Source organism: Nerophis lumbriciformis, linkage group LG35 (assembly GCF_033978685.3).
Source record: "Nerophis lumbriciformis linkage group LG35, RoL_Nlum_v2.1, whole genome shotgun sequence".
NCBI classification, from domain to species: domain Eukaryota; kingdom Metazoa; phylum Chordata; class Actinopteri; order Syngnathiformes; family Syngnathidae; genus Nerophis; species Nerophis lumbriciformis.
Window position 1 is genome coordinate 25,982,683 of NC_084582.2, and position 18,307 is coordinate 26,000,989.

At 39.8% G+C, this 18,307-nt stretch overlaps 2 protein-coding genes across 2 annotated transcripts; both read right to left on the reverse strand.

Moving 5' to 3' along the window:
* Nucleotides 1-227: 227 nt before the first annotated feature.
* LOC133575221 (uncharacterized) lies at nt 228-2,786 on the reverse strand. Its single transcript, XM_061927798.2, has 2 exons — nt 2,433-2,786; nt 228-1,761 (listed from the first exon to the last, which is right to left on the reverse strand). Exon 2 carries the CDS (start codon nt 1,629-1,631, stop codon nt 753-755), a length of 879 nt encoding a protein of 292 aa, XP_061783782.1. The 5' UTR covers nt 1,632-1,761; nt 2,433-2,786; the 3' UTR covers nt 228-752.
* Nucleotides 2,787-5,296: 2,510 nt separating this feature from the next.
* Nucleotides 5,297-17,354, reverse strand: LOC133575231 (CDGSH iron-sulfur domain-containing protein 1-like). The gene is made up of 3 exons (XM_061927813.2): nt 17,153-17,354; nt 9,944-10,146; nt 5,297-5,852 (listed from the first exon to the last, which is right to left on the reverse strand). Exons 1-3 carry the CDS (start codon nt 17,235-17,237, stop codon nt 5,763-5,765), a joined length of 378 nt encoding a protein of 125 aa, XP_061783797.1. The 5' UTR covers nt 17,238-17,354; the 3' UTR covers nt 5,297-5,762.
* Between the last annotated feature and the right edge of the window lie 953 nt (nt 17,355-18,307).

An 18,307-nucleotide genomic window follows, 5' to 3' on the forward strand; every position in this document is an offset into this window, starting at 1 on the left:
CAAACCATTGTGGTGTCTTTATAATCACGATAAACACGTTAAAAAGAAAAATCACAAGATCTTTTAGTGATCTTAAGTGTTCAACCAGAAAGTATTGGCAGCGGCAATATCAGCTCCCGTATTTGGTTGGTATCAAATGGATGCTAACACTTTCAGTATCGCCCACATTATAAAGCATGTAGATAATAATAATTACCTAATTATAAAGTGTAGAGAATAATATTTACTTACTTAAAAAGCATGTAGACAAGCGCACATGGCCAATTTCTTTTATTTCAAAAGGGCAAACAGATCTATACGTACAAGTTGCACATGAAATAATTTAGACGACTCGGTGATGCGGTGACAACAGAATCGAGAGTCCCCGTTAGAAACAAAACATCTTGGCTCTTTTTCTTTCTTTTTTTTTTTGTTTGTTTTTTGCAACACAATACATCCAAACTGGAAAGGGATGTAAAAAAGACATAATGTTATTTACAGTCTATTTACAGTCATCATGGAAACGGTGACACTTGGTATCCTTCTCTCTCTCCTCTCTCCAATTCGCTGATTGTCAAAAGAAAGGATGAGTGAGAACATTCTAGAACAGAAGTGCCGCTGTGCACTCAACACATCATGTCCACGTCTCTGACCCAGCTTGTTAACATTGTGTCCAGTGTGTGTGTGTGTGTGTGTGTGTGTGTGTGTGTGTGTGTGTTTACATTGCAGCTCCTCAACAATCATCCAAAGCGCGATCCTGTGCGGCAAACGTATTATCCATCCAAGGCGCCGCTGCTCCTCTCCTGTGCCAGGCCCAAAGAAAAGTCGGAGCCTCTGAGGTCAAACGCGGACACTCTGCTCTCGAACCCGGGGCCTCCCGGCTTCCTCTTCAGCTCCTCGCACTTCCTGTATTTACAGATCTGGTGTCCCCTCTTACGGTTGCGGCAGCTGCTGCACTGTTCGCAGTTTGTCTGCCGCCGGCACGGAACGCATTCGCCGCAGCGCTTCCTCTTCCTCCTGCTTCCGCTGCCGCCGCCCAGGGAGCCGGGAGAGTGGCCCTCAGCCACCAGGCCCTCCATGCCCTCGGCACCCATGGCCGCGCTCCTCCAGTGGCCTCCGCCCATCTGGAACCCGGCGAGCGGCAAGAGAGTGGGGCTGAAGGGGAACCAAGCGCCCAGGAAGGGCTGGATGTCCGCCCTGCATCCAGGTGAGTCCTCTTCCTCCTCTTCGGGCCCGGATCCGCCGCCCTCGCCGTCCCCCTTGCCTCCCTTCGCCTCCGCCACCTGGCTGCTTTGGGCGCCGGAGCCGGCCTGCTCCGCGGCGGCAGGGGTCAGAGCGAGCAGCCCGGCGCGCATCAGGAGTTCTGCGGCGTGGGCAAGGTGAAGCCCGCTGGGCGACTCCCACATGTCGGGCCAGGAAGGGGCGCGGCGAGGCTTGGCGGGGCCGGGCGGGGCCGCCTGCTCCTGTTCCGGGGAGGGCTGGATGAGGCCCTTGACGTCCATGGCTTGGGAAGGGGTGGCGACAAAATGGGAGAGTCCGTAGGGGTGGTTGGAGCGTTTGAGGCTGGGTCTGAGCGGCTCGTTGGGGATTTTAGCGCCGCTGTTAGCCGGGTCTGGCGAGGAAGGGCCAGCAATGTCCACCGCTGTGGACATATCCGTGAACGTGGGCGGCGGTTTGTGTCCTTGTGTGCGTGCTGCGGGGATTGAAGTCCTCTCACTTCAGCCAAAATGGCAAACCTCGGCCTGCGTCCTTATTCCCATTCTCTGCAGCAGCCGTGGAGTCCTGGGGAGCGACACCAGAACAGAAATGTTAGCCACACAAAAACATCATAATAATAATAAAAATAATAATAATACTCATGATCAAGTGGGGTAAAAGAGGCAGCTGTGAGCTTGCAGGGGTTTCCGCATGCAGGAGGTTAGTATCCCTTTAAGAATTTCACGGTATATCAATGCAATCAATAACAGAGCGACAACAATATGCAAAGATATGCGCATATGCGCAGGTCAAATGTGGAGCGCGCTTTTCAAATACATTTTGACGACTGCTCTTATGTGTGCCAGCAGCGGCGCAGGGAAGGAGAAGCGTCCAAAAAGAAAAAAAACAGGCTGTCTTTTGTCCTGCTATCGACGACGAGCAGCGGCGAGGTGCGCAACGATGCGGTGGCTGGGAAGAAGGGGGAAGAAAAAAAAGAAGCAGGGTATATTCCGCGGACATGTTAGTGGACAAACACGACAATGGACACGTATGGCGTGGACATTAAGGCACCGCGGCGTGTTTTAAAGTGTGTTTAGGAGCACAATGGCGAAGCTTGTGGCCGGACTTGATGTTACCTAAGACGACGACGACGACGAGGCGCTGACCAGTCCGAGTGGTCGCTGCGACACGGAAAGGCGACAACAACACACAAAGCAGCCGCAACGAACCAGGAAGTAGCTTAGGAACCATCTTACCTTCGAGGGGGGAAAAGTAGCCCGCGTTGACCGAACGCCGCTGTCAGGAAGGCGGAGTGAAGTCATGGACCGATAATGGCGTGTTGGCGCTGCTGGTGAACACAGACGGCCGAGCTGCCGAGTCCTCCTCCACCTCTCCGTCCCGGAGGGTCTGCAAACACTCGGCATGGAATTTGGGGGCGTCGCTCAAAATGCGAAGTGGACTCGGCGGCGTGGCGTGGCGTGGCGTGGCGTGGCGTGGCGGTCACGACGACCCAAGGAAACACTCGCAAACATCCCAAGTGTGGCCGGAAGTCGGCACTTTTGAACACGCTCAACGTGCCACACGCCACCATGCTAACGACTGTTAGCACAATACAATAACATGTTAATATGCATCTCAGCCCACTACAACAACTTTGACAAGTTCTTCTGTTGGGAGGATTTCCGTTCAAACTATATTCCGAGGACGCGCTATTCACAGAGTGAAATATTTAAATAAACACATGTATTTCATATTAATATTGATAACTTGATAGCTTCTGGTTAATAAAGCCCAAAATCAGTATCTCTTAAAATGTGAAAAATGGCAAATAAAAATCTATCTTCTTATTTTCCTATTTTATTTTCTCATTTATATATTTATTTAGATGTTCTCAATTATATATTTATTTAGATTTTCCTATTTATGTATGTATTTATTAAATGTCAAGGTGTGTATGACCTGGTGCCCATTGTTTTTTTTAATTCAATTTAAATATACCTGTATGTTTTGTTGAAATATACTAGCATATATTGACCGAAATTGGATTGCTTTTCGCATCTTAAATGTACAAAATATATGGAAAAAGTGTCCAAACTGGAAAAAGTTCGGACACCCCTGTAGTAGATTAATACTAACACATATAAACACAATATTTTTGTTTGCAACATGCACTACAAAAGAACACATGTTCACACTAGCACACTGCCAATTGTATCCGAAAAGGAGTAGAAAGAAGAGCTTTTTTTATCCTACCCTTTATTCATGTCATTAAAGTTTGTTTACTTCCTGTGCCTTTAAGCGTCGCCATTATATGTATTAATATATATACACTGCATACATACATATACATATATATATATGTATATATATAAATATATATATATATATATATATATATATATATATATATATATATATATATATATATATCAATCAATGTTTATTTATATAGCCCTAAATCACAAGTGTCTCAAAGGGCTGCACAAGCCACAACGACATCCTCGGTACAAAGCCCACATAAGGGCAAGGAAAAACTCACTTATATATATATACATATATATATATATATATATATATATATATATATATATATATATATATATATATATATACATATATATATGTGTGTGTGTGTGTGTGTGTGTGCAGTGTATATATTGTAATATATACGCATACTGGTTTACAATAATAATGATAATAATAATATATTATTGTAATATATATATATATATATATATATATATATATATATATATGTATAACAATCCATCCATGTATATATATATATATATATGTATAACAATAATATATTATTATTATTATGATTATTATTGTAAACCAGTATGCGCATACTGGTTTACAATAATAATAATATATTATTGGTATATATATATAGGCTATATACAGTATACGTGTATATATATATATATATATATATATATATATATATATATATATATATATATATATACGTATATATATATATATATATATATATATATATATATATATACATATATATATATATATATATATATATATATATATATATATATATATATATATATATATATATATATATATATATATATACACACACATACATACAGTACATTGTATACGCATGCTGTTTTACAATCATAATAATACTAATGCTGACTTTCATTCAGTTTTCATTAAACAGTGAGAAACCCAGAGTCATAAATTATCCTGAATTCATCATGCACTTTAATAAAGTATTTTCATTTATTACACATTTATCCATTCTGGTCACAACAATTACTGATTCTTCTATGTTTACTCATTTTTTAATATATAAATAAACATGTTAAAGATGTGTAACACGTTAATAAAAGCTTGTAGATAGCTTATTTGGTCATAACTATTAAATAAATAAAGGAGTAGAGTAGATTCTGTAATAAGGAGAGTATATTTGAAGAGTAAACAAGAACAAGAATGGAAATAACATAAATTGATGAGTACAGGATAAATATTTCAAAAAACTTTATAATGGGTAAATGTATAACAGAGTTTATTACTGAACAATTACCGTAGTCTAAAATGTTTTTGTTTCATTATCATTATGTGTGTGTAAACTGAAGTACTTTATACTAACTAATGTTAATACTATATGCATGTATTAGCAGTGTAATTCATGTTTTACGTTGTTTAAAATTAGACTAGAAATTGTTTTGTATGTTGTTTTCCTGTGAGGTGATGACAATAATAAGTTGAACACATAATGGGCGCTAATGAGCATGAAACACGGCCGCTTCCAGGTGACTCCTCACAGGACGCAGAGTCCAGTCCACCTCTTGTGAGAGTCCTGCTTGCATCTGGCACGCAGCCACATACGACGTGCACGCGCCCATGCTCGCGCGCGTGTGTCGCCGTTAGCAGCAGGGGCCCCCACTAGCACTCGCGTGCACGATCTGGACACGACTGCTGGTGTAAACACAGCGTCTTCTAGCGGTCACCACACACACTGACGCGTCTTAAAATGGCCACTGCGTGCTAATGGGGGTGGACACTGCAGAAGGCGGCCACACACACACACACACACACACACACACACACACACACACACACACACACAAATATATAAGACGTGATCATCAAGTTGCAGTGCAAAAAAAGTTTATTTACATCATACAGAAGAATCATATCCCACTTTGCAAATAGAACACCTAAAGAAAGAAACCCCAACAAAACATTTGTAAGCAGAGTTCCCAGCGGTTGACAAACATGATTTAGGAGAAACATCTAGCTTTTGGCGCACAATAAACTCTCAACATTCATAAGAGTAGTGTGTTTTTATTTCATTTAAGGCTAGAGCTTAAGTTAGAAAGTGGCAAAGATCATTTTAACCACCTGCTGCACACTCCGTGAAAGACAGTTGACGCAAACCATTTTTAGAGGATAAATACTTTTTGTCTTTGCTGCTAGCAATCTTGAACTCAAACATCTCCTTGATGTCACTTAGTGTACAAGTAGTAGCAGATGCTATTGACAACACCTGTAGTAAAGCTCCAATAGACGGCGTGGCCATGCTTGAACACACTACAGGGAAGTTGTGATTGGTTGGCTCAGGCGTCCTTCTTCTTAATGATAAGGGGTCCCACATTGTCCCCGGTTTCCTCATTGTGTTTGCTGTGGGCACCGTCGCAGTACGGGAACTGCAAGGAGAAGAAAAACAAAGATTAGGACAGATAAGGTGGCACCTCGGTTTTTGTACGGCCCCACAGTCCATAGGATTCGGTTTGATGAACATTTTCACGAGATTTTGACCATGTATCACCAATTCCTCGATATCATCAATTGAGTGCTCACAAAATACAATTCTTTAAATTGAAGCTGTGGCTGTAGGCCAGTGTTTTTCAACCTTTTTTGAGCCGAGGCACATTTTTTGCGTTGAAAAAATCCGAAGGCACACCACCAGCAGAAAACATTAAAAAAACGAAACTCAGTTGACATTAAAAAGTAGTTGTTGCAATTGTTGGATATGACTTTAACCAAGCATGCATCAATATAGCTCTTGTCTCAAAGTAGGTGTACTGTCACCACCTGTCACATCACACCATGACTTCTTTTGAGTTTTTTGCTGTTTTCCTGTGTGTAGTGTTTTAGTTCTTGTCTTGCGCTCCTATATTGGTGGCTTTTTCTCTTTTTTTTTGTATTTTCCTGTAGCAGTTTCATGTCTTCCTTTGAGCGATATTTCCCGCATCTACTTTGTTTTAGCAATCAATAATACTTCAGTTGATTTAATCCTTCTTTGTGGGGACATCTTTGATTGTCATGTCATGTTCGGATGTACATTGTGGGCGCCGTCTTTGCTCCACAGTAAGTCTTTGCTGTAGTCCAGCATTCTGTTTTTGTTTACTTTGTAGCCAGTTCAGGTTTAGTTTCGTTCTGCATAGCCTTCCCTAAGCTTCAATGCCTTTTCTCAGGGACACTCACCTTTTGTTTATTTTTGGTTTAAGCTTTTTACCTCCACACTGCCTCCTGCTGTTTCCGACATCTACAAAGCAATTAGCTACTGGCTGCCACCTACTGATATGGAAGAGTATTACACGGTTACTCTGCCGAGCTCTCGACAACCCCGACACTCAAAAACAACACATCATTTGCAGACTATATTTACTGGTTTGCAAAAATATTTTTAACCCAAATAGGTGAAATTAGATAATCTCCCACGGCACACCAGACTGTATCTCACGGCACACTAGTGTGCCACGGCACAGTGGTTGAAAAACATTGCTGTCGGCAACCATGTTTTATTGTTTGTTTTACACATGATGTAATTTCCTTATATATTTTATATTATATTTTGATGGTGAGTTGATTGGTCCTCATGTCCACTTGTCAACCTGGGCAGTCAGTGCATTTGAAGTATCATGAGTAGTCAGCATCCCGTAGCTTTAGCTACCTCTACATGTGCTTTAACATGATGGCTGTGCCTCTTTTATTATTGTTCTTTTTACAACTACGTCTTCAACTAAGGAATTTCTTTGTCCAATCTGATTTGTTAGATTTTTCCCATAGTCAATGATCAGCCGACACTATGGCGTCTTTTTTTTTTTTTTTTTTTTTTTTTTAAATTTGTTCAGCTGATGAAGGATCCCCACAATAGTGATTAGTACACTAGATGTCAGTAACGTCACATGGGTGTACCGTATTTTTCGGACTATAAGTCGCAGTTTTTTTCATAGTTTGGCCGGGGGTGCGACTTATACTCAGGAGCGACTTATGTGTGAAATTATTAACACATTACCGTAAAATATCAAATAATATTATTTAGCTCATTCACGTAAGAGACTAGACGTATAAGATTTCATGGGATTTAGCGATTAGGAGTGACAGATTGTTTGGTAAACGTATAGCATGTTCTATATGTTATAGTTATTTGAATGACTCTTACCATAATATGTTACGTTAACATACCAGTTGGTTATTTATGCCTCATATAACATACACTTATTCAGCCTGTTGTTCACTATTCTTTATTTATTTTAAATTGCCTTTCAAATGTCTATTCTTGGTGTTGGGTTTTATCAAATAAATTTCCCCAAAAAATGCGACTTATATGTTTTTTTTCCTTCTTTATTATGCATTTTCGGCCGGTGCGACTTATACTCCGGAGCGACTTATAGTCCGAAAAATACAGTACATCAAGCTGCTACAGGAAAAAGAGAAAATGATAGCTGTGTTAAACGTGGCTTCAGATCAAGGGATGTCGTTGTGGTTTGTGAAGCCCTCTGAGACACTTGTGATTAAGGGCTAAATAAATACATTGTGATCGATTGATTGATTGATAACTTTAACTTCTTAGATAAACCAATGCCTGTAAAAGGTACGGTAATACAGGTTGACAAAATGATGACGTTTGACCCTGAAAAAAATAATTCTAACTTTCTAACTTTGACTGTATATATTTGGATTTGTGATGGTTGTGTTCTTTAATGTTTCCCTCTTGTTTTTCTTAATGGGTGTGTAGCCCTTTTTTTTTTCCCCTTAAAGGTTACACACACTTTCAGGCATCAAAGTACTTGGTGTGTTTCATGATGCATCGTTGCTTCAGTGTTATATGACCCATCATTAATGTAAATACGGTGGAACCTCGATTTCCGAACGGCTCAATTTGGGACCTTTTGGGTTTGCGAACCTTCATATCGCACCAAATATGCCTTTGTGTTCGAACCATGTCTTGCGGTACAAACTCTTCATTCATTCATTCATTCATTCATTTTGCATGCCGCTTGAAGTCGTCGGGGGCTGGCATTTTGAAGACATGGACCCACCAGCTGTGGAAGCTAGCTCTACAATCAGCTAAACAGACTCAATAACTCCAGGATGACGTTTGGATGATTTTACGGAGTAACTTGTGAAACTGGAACAATACAAAGAGAATGCCATTGTAAGAGGAAAACCCATAAATTAGCCGTATCGTTTTATAAGCATTCGGGTTCAAAGCGCAGGGAAAAAAAGTAGCGGCTTATAGTCCGGAATTTACTGTATATAGACACTATAACAGTGGTTCTTAACCTCGTTGGAGGTACCGAACCCCACCAGTGTCATATGCGCATTCACCGAACCCTTCTTTAGTGAAAAATAAAATGCTGGTTTTTTTCAAATTCAAGACGAAGTTATATGTTTATGGTAACACTTTAGTATGGGGAACATATTCTAAGTAACAAAGACTTCATTTAGAGTTATTTGGTTAGGGTTAGGGTTATTTGGTTAGGGCTAGGGTTAGAGGGTTAGGCTTATAATAATAATAATAATAATAGGCATTAATAAGTACTTAATAATGACTAGTTAAGAGCCAATATGTTACTAATTTGCATGTTAATAAGCAACTAATTAATGGTGAATATGTTCCACATACTAAAGTGTTACCATGTTTTTTTACTGGTGCACAAAATGAAACGTGCATGAACATCACCTTGTTCAAACAACAAAACCAAAACAGTGCATAAACTCACAACAAATTACACACCTGCAAATCAGTCTGACTTCTGCTGTTACCGTGTCCGTAATAATAATGAGTTGGGCGTGTCTTGACCTCCGCCGAACCCCTGAGCCCGACTCACCGAACCCCTAGGGTTCGATCGAACCTAGGTTAAGAACCACTGCACTTTAATGTTTATATACCGTAAAAAGTGTTGTTTTTTTTAAACTAAAATAGGGACTTTTGTCAAGACTAGAACTAATTATTCATGTTTACATAGAGTTTTATGGGAAAGTTTGCTACACTATACAACATCTTCGGTTTACGGACCATTTTCAAGAACCAAGTAAGTTTGTAAATCGAGGTACAGCTGTTTTGCAAAACTGCAAAAATGTTTACACTGTAGGTTTAATGTACTAAAATAAATATATGCTGTTGTTCAGACAGACTTATTATAGTAAGGATGTATTTTAAAATACGCTTGATTTATTCAATTATATTTATTATGAAACCATCTTGAAGAAAATTAACTAATATTTATCTTTGTGGGATGAAATAATCTTTCTGAATGTTCTCAGGTCATGTTTCCATGCCAACATACTAATACATTCTATGGATGTAACTCAATTTCCCACAGCTGACATGTTCTTCTTCAGACTACATATTATGTTGAGAGGGAATCGACAGCAACTAGTGCACTCCGTTTTGCCTCAATTGCTCAGGACACGATTATCGACAAATTTAACGCCTAAATAATGGAGACTTTAATCCTTGCAATACTACAATGACTCAGAATCCAAAATGGGGTTGCGAGCTGACCTTCTTTGACTTCCAGCAGCGGCAGTACACAGCCTTGGTGCCAATGTCCTCCATGTCGAAGCTGTGCACCACTTTGGGACTATCTTTGCTGATGCATGTGTTCACCATGCCCTTTTTGCAGCTGCGCCCACTCAGGTAGCGACTGACCAGGAAGCCCCCTACGGCAGCGACCACAGCTACAGGCACTGCAACGATGAAATGTTCTGCAGAGACACAAAGCAAGCAAACATGTTCTTTGTCAAGACCAACAATGTAAAAATGCACTTGTTGCATGGGCAACAACAATTGACACACAATTCTTAATACACGACAGAAAGCAGGGGTAAGGAGATGACTCATGACTTAGACTCCACTCACGGTCAAACACAATAACTACATTACACACAAATGTTAGGTAGAACACTAACTAGTACTATTGCTGTAATGAGGGGGGAAATTAATGATCAATACCTAACAATACACATGTCATAAGCAAAATATACACAATTAGCGCCTATGGGAACCCGAAGTAGTCCTTTGCACCAAAGTAACCGGAGTGCTTCCCTGCATTGATGTTCGGGCTGCTGTTTAATGAGTGGGACTAAAAAATTATAACATCTGGACCACATTATCCCATTAATCAAACTAGTCGATAAATGACTCAATTAATAAAATAATCGATAGCTGCAGTCCTATTTGTTCTGAATAACTTTGGATTTCATGTGAAATGGTGCATAATTCACATTGAAACTGTATAGAAGTGAAGTGAATTATATTTATATAGCGCTTTTTCTCTAGTGACTCTAATAGTGAAATCTAGCGCTGTGCGATACGGCAAAAAAAATTATCACGATTATTTTTTTCATGTCATCCGATCTTGATTAATATTACGATTAAAAAAAAAAAGCGGAAATTGTCCCGTGCATGATTATACAGACTACTCCATCCCTACGGTTTACTACTACAGTATCTTGTAAAAGACATTTTCACCATGTTTGATCAAGGTGAGAAGTCTTCGAGCTGCTCTTTGTCTGATCCCTCACCTCAAAGTAAAGCCGCTGCTCCTCCACATCGAGAGGAGCCAGATGAGGTGGTTCGGGCATCAGGTCAGGATGCCACCCGAGCGCCTCCCTAGGGAGGTGTTTAGGGCACGTCCGACCGGTAGGAGGCCACGGGGAAGACCCAGGACACGTTGGGAAGACTATGTCTCCCGGCTGGCCTGGGAACGCCTCGGGATCCCCCGGGAGGAGCTGGACGAAGTGGCTGGGGAGAGGGAAGTCTGGGCTTCCCTGCTTAGGCTGCTGCCCCCGCGACCCGACCTCGGATAAGCGGAAGAAGATGGATGGATGGATTGATCAAGGTAATAATAAATGCTAACAGCTGACAACTGTCATTTTGTTCACATCTATATTTGTGTTTAGTAGAGATGTAACAGTACAGGTAAGCCACGCTGGGGTCCATACCTAGTTTTAGAGTCACGGTTTGGTTCTTTTTCGGTAAGTTTTGTGGAGGTAAAGAGAACAACATTTTTCCCTCTCAAAGTTATTTTGGTTTTCTGCTTGTCATCACAAACATTCTGCAGTAAATTAAAGTAGAATTGGTGTACTGTAATACAGTATAAGACTTTTATTTCAAGTTAAGATTTACTAAAGAACACTTTCAAATGGTAAATTATTTGTATTCTTTAATTACTTGTATACATCAGTGCTTCTCACCAGTGCTTTGGCAACTCCACCCAAATGGTGAAGTTTTTTAAACTCAAATTCTGTATCTTATATTGAATGAGGTATTGTAAAATAATGTGTACCAACACATACAAGTTTAATGATTATTTCAGGGACAACATTTTTTTTTTTTTTTAAATCCACAAAAAACAAAAAAAACAACACAAAGTGTCTGTCTGCAGAGGTTTTTTATACTATGATATTGTGCTTGTACTCCAACAGTAGTGACAGTTTTTTTTTTGTACATGTTATATCATAGGAGTGGAATTTTTGCAGCCACAAACAAAAAGTCTGATAAAAAAATATAAAAGAGATATAAAATTATATAAAATAAAATATTTAAAAAAATAATATATTTAAAAGAAATATATATAAAATAATATATTTTAGATGCATTTTATGATTACATTAGAGGTGTGTTGATTCTCTCAGTTGGGACCAATGCAGTCACAAGACATTCTCTGAGTGCCTGCATGTCCGCATTCGGGGGATGATTACTGGTGAGCTGCAGCAGATAGTGAAACAAAAGTTGTTGCTCCTTTTCAATGTTGTGTTTCAACGTCTGTGCTAGTTTTACTCATATTTCTTTATTTTGTTCTTCTGTGCTACACTTCCAGCTGTGTAAGGGGGACGAAGCACAGCGCGGTTGAACATTAATTACGTCGTGAGGAGACTGACTTTCACGACGGTGGAACGAGATGGTCGCGCACGGACACACTTTTACACAAACACACGCAAATGTACACAAACACACACATTCACAGACACACACAGGATCACAGTCAATAAACGTGGATCGTTCTGTGCAGGATTATACCAAGCATCGTTGCTTGCCTACTGCGGCAATTTCTAACAGACTTTTCTGCCATGTTTGATAGAGGAAATATACTAACAGCTAATTACCGTGATCAAACTCAATTTAATTGCGACCAACGATCACAATCATATAATCGCCCAGTCCAAGTGAAACCTATTATCCACATCTTTAAGCTACATTTAAACCAGTGTGGGTGGCACTGGGAGAAAAGTTGGTAAAGCGCCTTTCCTAATGACTCGACGGCTGTGAGGAGGATGGCGGAAGCGGGAAGTGAACCTAGAACCTTCAAGTTGCTGGCACGGCCGCTCTACCAACTGAGCCGTCTTTGTGTGTCTTTATTCTTCTCATCATCCCCTCTTATTGATTTTGTGGCTAACCATGATGACAATGAGAATTAAGGGATTCTATTCAGAGGTTGTGCCAGTGAAGACTTCTGCTCACCTAACGAGTGAGTGTATCGCTTGTTTGCAGATTGATTCCAAATTGCAGGTGTCTTTGCCCACTTTGAATAAAATTATGGCTTCCATAAAAGTAACAAGTAAAATATTAACAGTAACAAAGTTGGGTAAATATATTAAATGATCCAGATGCTTCCTTAGTGTATGTACAAGATTCTCCATTGACTGACTCCACCTCCACGAAAAGAATTTAAAAAGACCAACTGAAATCAATCGAAAAGAAAAAGTCTAAAACTGTGGTTACTTGAAAATCAAAAACTGCACTCATAATGAGTCTTGAAATCCACTGAATGTGTTTTATTGTCACATATAATTGATTACTGCATTATTAGGGATATGGGTTGTTTTTAGAGAGATTTTTTCTGGTGATAAACCAGTCTTGTAACCCTGTCTGGTTACATACACATTGTTATGTATGCAAATGTGAACGAGTGCGTACATAATCACAACTATGTATGCCAACCTGAGCAAGAATACCTGCACACACACGTCCCTATAAGCAAAATAAGTGCTGGTGTAAATTACACCAGCACTTGAATGACAAACTTGTGAATTAGTATTTTGTAATGGGCAATGTGCAATTATCTTTGTGTATATCTTAACACTCAAGCACTTTTTAGCACTTGAGCACTCTTACACTTAAATACAACTTTCTATGGTCATTTAAATGCTGGTCTGTCATTAGTAATTTGGTTTATTGTTTTAATTTTGTTTTAGTCCCACTGTACTTTCTATTATCATTGTTTTATTGTTGTACGTGGCCTTGTTGTCCTGTTGTTTGGTGCAGTCTTGTTCTTATGTGTTTGGCATTAAAAGTTGGAAATTAGCCACCGGCTACGATCTTCATATTTACGCTTCAAGTTCGTCAATATGTACTGTCCCCATTTTTAAATTAAGTTATTCTTATAGCCAGACCTGTGTGTTTACTTCTGTACCTGACGGTTTTGTCTACAACTGTTGCCTTCCCCAGAGGTTGTCACGTGATGCCTTCTGAAGAACCATCAGGTACAGAAGTACACACACAGGTCTGGCTATAAGAATACAATTACGTAATTTTTTCAAGACCTAATGAACCTCTTTGGATTAAGAAATATGAGTTACAGTACCTGTTATAGGGAAAAAAAGGAACGACACCAGAAACGCCAAATAGTGACTACTGACAATCAGGGATGTATACAGAGTACCAATATATCTTTTGAGACCGGTTCCTAATTGGGTCGGTAGAGGAATACTTAATATTCTTAACAAATCATACGGATATCAGTATTTGTTTAATTCAGCCGACTGTCATAATTTTGACACGCTGTCACATTCAGTTCAAGTGCCGCTGCTACGCATGAAAAAAAAGACACGAGTAGATGGTAATCAGCTTGGAATAATCACAAACAAGGAATCTACGCCACACAAAAGTGTGTAACGCAACAATATTTTGTCCTCAAAAATCTCTCAAAGTCACACACGCCAGTGAGAGTTAGTCAGTTTGAAGTGAACGCGCTTTACTTAACTGCCACTACCGCGCTTCCTCAACCGGCATCCTAGCCATCCAGTACGTCACTGGCCAAGATGAATCCACTCAAAAATGTGAAAAATAAGGTAATCACTGGGTCTTTTTATTTAATTAGAACACCCTACACAAAACATACACATTGGTAGCTGTCCACACTCATTATGGCCTCCGGTCTGTCACTCAAACATGTCTGTGTGCAACATAAACACACATTACAATAGCTATTATTACAAAATGCACACCCACCTAACATGCTAATTGATTGTATTGATTTACGATATCTCGTTTAAAATGTCTGTACTCTGCACAAGGATTACAAACACAAATATTAATTCTAGCTGAGTAATTGTAATGCATAGAAACACAGTGATGGATCTGTGTGGTCTTTACAAGATGATGACATAACATCTACCTTGCACTTCAAACATCATTGACTTAAAAAGCAGGTGTTGATAAAAGACTCCCTGTTGTAATATGTTACATGATGTTGGTGGGAAACAACATCTTGTGCTAATAAAAATGTATGTTTACATCTTTATTAACATCATTCCGTACTGATAAGAATACAGATATTTATAATATCAATATCAGTATCCAGTGTTGGCGTTAATGCACTTTTTGTGTCTTTTTACGCATTGAAATCTGAAAGGACGCGAAATTCTGGAAGTCTCCGATTATCGCTTTTTCTGCCGGCGTTTTGTTTAAGGCATTTTCCGGACTATAAGGTTAAGCTCAGCCACCTCAATGCTTTTGACGCGTTGGAAGGGGTGATAATGGTCTTCAATTGTAGATGTCAAGAAAAGCTGTCAGTCTGTATGATTATAGACAATTAAAATGACCATTTTGCTTATGAACACTCCAAGCAAAGGTAAATGAAGGGCATTCTTACTCAACAGCCATTCATGTCACACTAAGGGTGGCCGTATAAACAACGCCACCACGGTCATAAACAAATGCCATATTGTGAAACCAAACTAAACAACAATGACAAACACATTACGGGAGAATATTTGCACCGCAACACAACATAAACACTACAAAACAAATACCCAGAATTCCCTGCAGTACCAACTCTTTCGGGACTCTACACTAATTTATTTGGTGCAGAGTGTAATTATAAGTGTCACCAGTAGATGGCAGTCAAATATAAGAGATAAGTCTCAAGTAAACAACACCAACATTTTAAATGTTCCATTGAAAATATAGAACATTACACATGGCGCTCTTGAAGATGATCTGTAAAACATAATCCATGCAACATTTTGACCAAAGAACTACAATTTCATGTTATGTAGACCACAAGGAAGTGTTTTACATTTAGAAAAAAAAATAAAATAAATATGACTCCTTTAATGCGCCCTATAATCCGGTGTGCCTAATATATGAAAAAAGATTAAAAATAGACCAAGCGGTAGAAAATGGATGGATGGCATTCATGGGCAGTGCACCTTATAATCCGGTGCGCCCACAACATTCACATACTAGGGCCAATTTAGTGTTGCCAATCAACTTATCCCCAGGTGCATGTCTTTGGAGGTGGGAGGAAGCCGGAGTACCCGGAGGGAACCCACGCAGTCACGGGGAGAACATGCAAACTCCACACAGAAAGATCCCGAGCCTGGGCTTGAACCCAGGACTGCTCAGGACCTTCGTATTGTGAGGCAGATGCACTAACCCCCTAACAAATATATACTATCAGCATAATACAGTCATCCCACAAGTTAATCATCAGAGTATATACATTGAATTATTTACAATCCGGGGGGTGGGATGAGGAGGGTTTCGTTGATATCAGCACTTCAGTTATCAACAATTGCATCATCAGAGAAATGGGCATTGAAACAGTGTACCGGTAGGTCTGACTTGGTAGGATATGTACAGCGAGCAGAGAACATAGTGAGTTCAGAAAGCATAAGAACAAGTATATACATTTGATTATTTACATTTGGTTAATTACAATCCGGGGAGATGGGATGTGGAAGGGGGAGGGTGTTAGTCAAGGGTTGAGGTTGACTGGAGGTGTTCTTTTAGTGTGGTTTTGAAGGAGGATAGAGATGCACTTTCTTTTACACCTGTTAGGAGTGTATTCCATATTGATGTGGCATAGAAGGAGAATGAGTTAAGACCTTTGTTAGATCGGAATCTGGGTTTAACATGGTTAGTGGATATCGATAACATCTTAACGATATACATCCTTACTGACACTAGTTTTGAGTCTCTAACATGAAAGTAGCATAGCTGTGTCAGTGAAACAATAATACCAGAAGTCTATACCTGTCTCCATATTTTCTCTTGAAGGAATTTACAGAAACGCCAGCCTAAGAACAACCCGAAACACTAGAAGGGCGACATTTTAGAAGCACGGTGCAAAGGCTTTACGAGGCAGACAGTGAGTGACTTCCGGTCTGCACACCAACATTAGTGGCAGGCCGCATGACTGGCTTAGCAGATCCCGTGGTTGGGTGGCAAGAAGCCAAGCCACGGTAATAAAGTGAATCACCTTCAAGGTGACCGTTAAGAAACGATATAGGGTTCCATGGCCTTCTAACACAGCCAAATGGCTAGTAGCCACAACTACAAGCAGGACGCAAACTTTGGATTTGTTTATCACTTTAGGGTCTGGATCTACATCCGGTTGTGATATACGAACGCCACTTGACTACGTAGTGACCCGACGTCACCTAAACATGCTAGCATGCTATTAGCTAAGTAGACCATTTTTACCTTTTGACAGCTTCATTCCAGAGCTGGCTGCCAACTGTGGTATGGCGGGTACACTTGAGGTCACCATGGTTTCTCCAAACGCCATGTTATGAATTCAGAACGGCAAGGTCGGCAGCACAGTATTATGTGAACTCTTGTCCCGCTTTCTGCAAGGGTGGTCTACCGTCGAGCTTGTCCTGGCTACGTCACTAATACAGCCGACGTCACAGAGAGCAAGGAAGCGGCTTAAGTTTAGCCCCCCACATCACTTCCTGTTTCGCTTTGGCGCTATTTTGAACACGACCTAGAAATGTCCATATACATCAAGGCTTAAAGATATGCCGCTTGGTATCTGCCACATTTTAAATCAATATACAAGTGTGCATCGTATGTTTGTGTGTTATGAGGCCCACAGGCTGTATTAATTATTTCAAACATTGCTTGAAATAGCGCGATTCGCCTGGTAATAAGGGAAGGGAACTTGCTTGACAAATACAGTCTTTGGCGACGGCGGTATGAGAGTTTGGATATTATTTAAGGAAAAGCTTACCAACTCAAAAAGTCACTCGATGGCACATAAACGGTTTATACAGTACCCAATTAATTTTATATGGAAAACTTATTTAGAAACAGAATACGCCGAAGTTGACGAATGGGCTTATGTAATTCACCGAGGCAACACAAGAGGGGGCCACATAAACTACTGCAAAAAAGATCTGACAAAATATAAGATAAAAAGACTACATTTTAGAAAAAATGTAGTAAAACTAGTGAAATTATCGGTCTATGCAGCTAGTTACTTTTACTTCATCCTAAAAGACAAAATATAATTATTCATGCTGAAATAATTATAAAGTCAATGACTATAAATAAGTAAATAGCTCTTAAAACTGAGGACATTTCTAGAAATACAATTTTAAATCTGAGCATGTGTCAAATAATTTGCAGTGTAGGCATTTGTGTCATGCAAAGGTTTGTCTAATTATACTGCACTTCAGTTAAATGACCGGTACACAATTTTGACTGACCATCAAAGAAGTGCATTGTTAAGTGAGATTGTGTAGCCTTGGTGCAAGTCTACAAAAGTGCCTAATGTTGTGGTTACAGAGTCTATACAACCAAAGCACTTCATCATTAATAAACGAGGCACCAATTGCCTGTGAAAATTGCATGAGA

Excerpts from the sequence above, each read along its gene's own strand:
- LOC133575221 (XM_061927798.2), bottom strand. The coding sequence starts at position 1,631 with ATGTCCACAGCGGTGGACATTGCTGGCCCTTCCTCGCCAGACCCGGCT.
- LOC133575231 (XM_061927813.2), bottom strand. The coding sequence starts at position 17,237 with ATGGCGTTTGGAGAAACCATGGTGACCTCAAGTGTACCCGCCATACCA. Across the intron at positions 10,147-17,152 it reads TGGAATGAAGCTGTCAAAAG|AACATTTCATCGTTGCAGTG; the intron begins GTAAAAATGGTC and ends GTGTCTCTGCAG. Across the intron at positions 5,853-9,943 it reads GCTGCTGGAAGTCAAAGAAG|TTCCCGTACTGCGACGGTGC; the intron begins GTCAGCTCGCAA and ends TTCTCCTTGCAG.